The 4083-nt window shown below is 40.6% G+C and overlaps 2 protein-coding genes across 2 annotated transcripts in view; one reads left to right on the plus strand and one right to left on the minus strand.

The window, feature by feature from the left end:
- LOC115296345 (zinc finger protein 493-like) overlaps positions 1 to 3446 on the minus strand; it is a 3989-nt gene extending 543 nt beyond the window's left edge. Inside the window, exon 1 of the mRNA XM_029944833.1 lies at positions 5 to 3446. Within this exon, the coding sequence (XP_029800693.1) occupies positions 5 to 3414 (3410 nt within the window). The 5' untranslated portion in view covers positions 3415 to 3446. The remainder of the gene's footprint in view (positions 1 to 4) is intronic.
- LOC115295645 (zinc finger protein 420-like) overlaps positions 1 to 4083 on the plus strand; it is a 91487-nt gene that overhangs the window by 77182 nt on the left and 10222 nt on the right. The window lies entirely within an intron of this gene.

Consider the following 4083-nt stretch of genomic DNA (forward strand, 5'->3'; position numbering starts at 1 on the left):
GTGCTGGGTAAAGGCCATGCCACATTCTTGACATTTGTAAGGTTTCTCTCCAGTATGAATTCTGTGATGTTGAGTAAGCTTTGACTGCCTGTAAAAGGCCTTGCCACATTGTTCACATCTGTAAGGTTTGTCTCCAGTATGAATTCTGTGATGTTGACTAAGGTGTGACTGGCAGCGAAAGGCCTTGCCACATTCCTCACATTTGTAAGGTTTCTCTCCGGTATGAACTCTGTGATGTACAGAAAGGTTGGAGTGCTGGCTAAAGGTCTTGCCACATTCTTCACATTTATATGGTTTCTCTCCAGTATGAATTCTGTGATGTTGAGTAAGCTTTGACTGCCTGTAAAAGGCCTTGCCACATCCTTCACATTTGTAAGGTTTCTCTCCAGTATGTATTCTGAGATGTTGTCTAAGGTGTGATGGGATTATAAAGCCCTTGCCACATTCTACACATTTGTAAGGATTCACTCCAGTATGCATTCTGAGATGTACAGTAAGTCCTGAGTACCGACTAAAGGCCTTGTCACACACTTCACACCTGTAAGGTTTCTCTCCAGTATGAACACTGTGATGTTGAGTAAGGACTGACTTCTGCCTAAAGGCCTTGCCACATTCTTGACATTTGTAAGGTTTCACTCCGGTATGAATTCTGTGATGTTGAGTCAGGCGTGACTGGCAGCGAAAGGCCTTGCCACATTCTTCACATTTATATGGTTTCTCTCCAGTATGAATTCTGTGATGTAGATTAAGGTATGACTGCTGGCAAAAGGCCTTGCCACAGTGGTCACATTTGTAACGTTTCTCTCCAGTATGAATTCTGAGACGTAGAGTAAGGCTTGAATGGTTAATAAAAGTCTTGCCACGTTCTTCACATTTGTAAGGTTTCTCTCCAGTATGAATTCTGAAATGTTGTCTAAGGTGTGATGCGATTATGAAGCCCTTGCCACATTGTTCACATTTGTAAGGTTTCTCTCCAGTATGAATTCTGAGATGTAGAGTAAGGCTTGAGTGGTTAATAAAGGCCTTGCCACATTCTTGACATTTGTAAGGTTTCACTCCAGTATGAATTCTGAGATGGTCACTAAGGTGTGATGGCCTCATAAAGGCCTTGCCACATTCTTGACATTTGTACGGTTTCTCTCCAGTATGAATTCTGTGATGTTGAGTAAGGTTTGACTGCCTGTAAAAGGCCTTGCCACATTGTTCACATCTGTAAGGTTTGTCTCCAGTATGAATTCTGTGATGTTGACTAAGGTGTGACTGGCAGCGAAAGGCCTTGCCACATTCCTCACATTTGTAAGGTTTCTCTCCGGTATGAACTCTGTGATGTACAGAAAGGATGGAGTGCTGGCTAAACGCCTTGCCACATTCTTCACATTTATATGGTTTCTCTCCAGTATGAATTCTGTGATGTTGAGTCAGGCTTGAGTGGTATGTAAAGGACTTGCCACATCCTTCACATTTGAAAGGTTTCTCTCCAGTATGAATTCTGATATGTTGTCTAAGGTGTGATGGTATTATAAAGCCCTTGCCACATTGTTCACATTTGTAAGGTTTCTCTCCAGTATGAATTCTGAGATGTTGTCTAAGGTGTGATGGGATTATAAAGCCCTTGCCACATTCTACACATTTGTAAGGATTCACTCCAGTATGCATTCTGAGATGTACGGTAAGTCTTGAGTACCGACTAAAGGTCTTGCCACATACTTCACACCTGTAAGGTTTCTCTCCAGTATGAACACTGTGATGTTGAGTAAGGACTGACTTCTGCCTAAAGGCCTTGCCACATTCTTGACATTTGTAAGGTTTTACTCCGGTATGAATTCTGAGATGGTTACTAAGGTATGATGGCTTCATAAAGGCCTTGTCACATTCTTGACATTTGTAAGGTTTCACTCCAGTATGAATTCTGAGATGGTCACTAAGGTGTGATAGCTTCATAAAGGCCTTGTCACATTCTTGACATTTGTAAGGTTTCACTCTGGTATGAATTCTGAGATGTAGAATAAGGTGTGATTGCTGGCGAAAGGCCTTTCCACACTCTTCACATTTGTAAGGTTTCTCTCCAGTATGAATTCTGTGATGTTGCGTTAGGCTTGAATGTCTTGTAAAGGCCTTGCCACATTCTTGACATTTGTAAGGTTTCTCTCCAGTATGAATTCTGAGATGTTGACTAAGGTGTGAGTTTTTGCGAAAGGCCTTGTCACATTCTTTACATTGGTAAGCTTTTTCCTCAGTGACAACCCTGTGATGATTAGTGACGTTGGATTTCCCTTTAAAGGCATGGACGCATTCTTGACATTGGTAAGGTTCCTCAATAATATGGATGCTGTGCTTTGTTCTAAGGTAGGAATGCCTCTTTAAGGCCTTGCCACATTGTTGACATTTGTCAAGTCTCTCACTAATATGGATTTGCCCTTGTGTACTCTGTGATGAGCAGTCCTTAAAGGTTTGACCACATTCTTCCCAGTTGTCAGACTTCTCTCCAGCATGAATTTGCTGATGTTGAGAAAGTTTCGAGTCCCAATGAAAGACTAGGCCACAGTCCTTACAAGTGTACGTTTTCTCTCCAGTACCAGTTGTCTTCTGTATATTTAGTCTCGGCGACTGACTAACTGTGTTTCCAGACTTATTACATGTGGATGGCTTTTGTCCCACACAAGTTGTCTGATGATCAGCAACTCTGGAGGACAGCTGCAGAGCGTTCAAACAGTCTCTATATTTATAAGGACTGCCTCCCAGATGCTCACTCCTCTGTAGGATATGTTTAGGTCTTTGAGACAAGACTTCCTCACCTTTATTACATTCAAAATGGTTTTCTGGCAAATGAGTATGCAGACATTTGTTAATAATGGAGCCCTGGTTAAATTTCACCTCAGATTCACTGCAAACAGCAATTCTATGTCCATTCAAAATCGTCTTGTAATTTTCTTGGGTTGACCTCTTTCTGATGTGCCCCTCAAGTTGATGCCAGTTTACAACTTCTTCTTCAGTTTTAAATCTCTGATTCTCAGAAACACTTGAGTGAAAGGTCAGTCCAAGGCCATTCTCAAATTGGGTCAAATACTTATTTTCAACTTGAATGAGGTCACTTTCCTGATGTTCAAATTTTTCTTTCAACAAATATTTATGTTCGAATATTTGCTTTGAGGTTTTGGTTACTGAAACACGCTGCTTGACAGAAGTAGCCAACATGAAAGGGGAGGTTTTGTCAAATACTTTATCTGGTTCACTACTTGGGGCAGTGAGATTATTCCTATGGACAGATGTCTCTGTTTGGATATGGCCATCAGGATATGCTTCATGCCCTTCACTCTCGCCATTGTTGACCCATTCTATCATTAAATAAAAATTCTCAAGGGTACTATGTTCCCCGGTTGACACTTTTTGAAGAGAATGTTCTAAGTACGGCATTGGCAGGAATCCCTCGGTACATTGCGAAGATACAGCTGAAAGAACCAAATAACAGGAAAGAAACATCATCCCACTGACTACGCTCATATGAATACACTGTAGAGCTCTACTATACAAACTTAAATGCAATCAGAAAATGTCAGCCAAAAGTTTCAGAAGGGATCATTTGGGCTTGCACATAAACACAAAACTTGCACACAACACACAGACCATATAGCCTAAAAGAAAATTTTGTAGTACTGTCATGCTATAGTGCAAATCATTTCCCAATACCTCAAGTAACCAAGAAAAGTACCACACGAAACCAAAATTACCACAGAAGGAACCTTAAACCTACAACTGAAATCAACAAAATAGGATACAGTAAAGCTAAGACCATATCAAACATAGGAAGTATTGGCTTTCCGAAAAGATCAACAAAACTGACAGACCTTTCAATCAAGGAAGAATGAAAGAGAAGACACCAACATTAAGTTGCCAGCAGTGCAGTGAAAGCAGACAGATTATAACTGACACTGCTGAAATAAAAAGGTGTGTAAGAGGCAACAATGGATAATTATATGCCCACCAATTGACACCAATAGATGAGAATGAAGTCAAAAAATGGTACAACCAACTATACTCCATCATGAAAAAATATCACTACTGCCAACATTTAAGAAGATTGAA

This window comes from Suricata suricatta, chromosome 7, assembly GCF_006229205.1.
Source record: "Suricata suricatta isolate VVHF042 chromosome 7, meerkat_22Aug2017_6uvM2_HiC, whole genome shotgun sequence".
NCBI lineage: Eukaryota > Metazoa > Chordata > Mammalia > Carnivora > Herpestidae > Suricata > Suricata suricatta.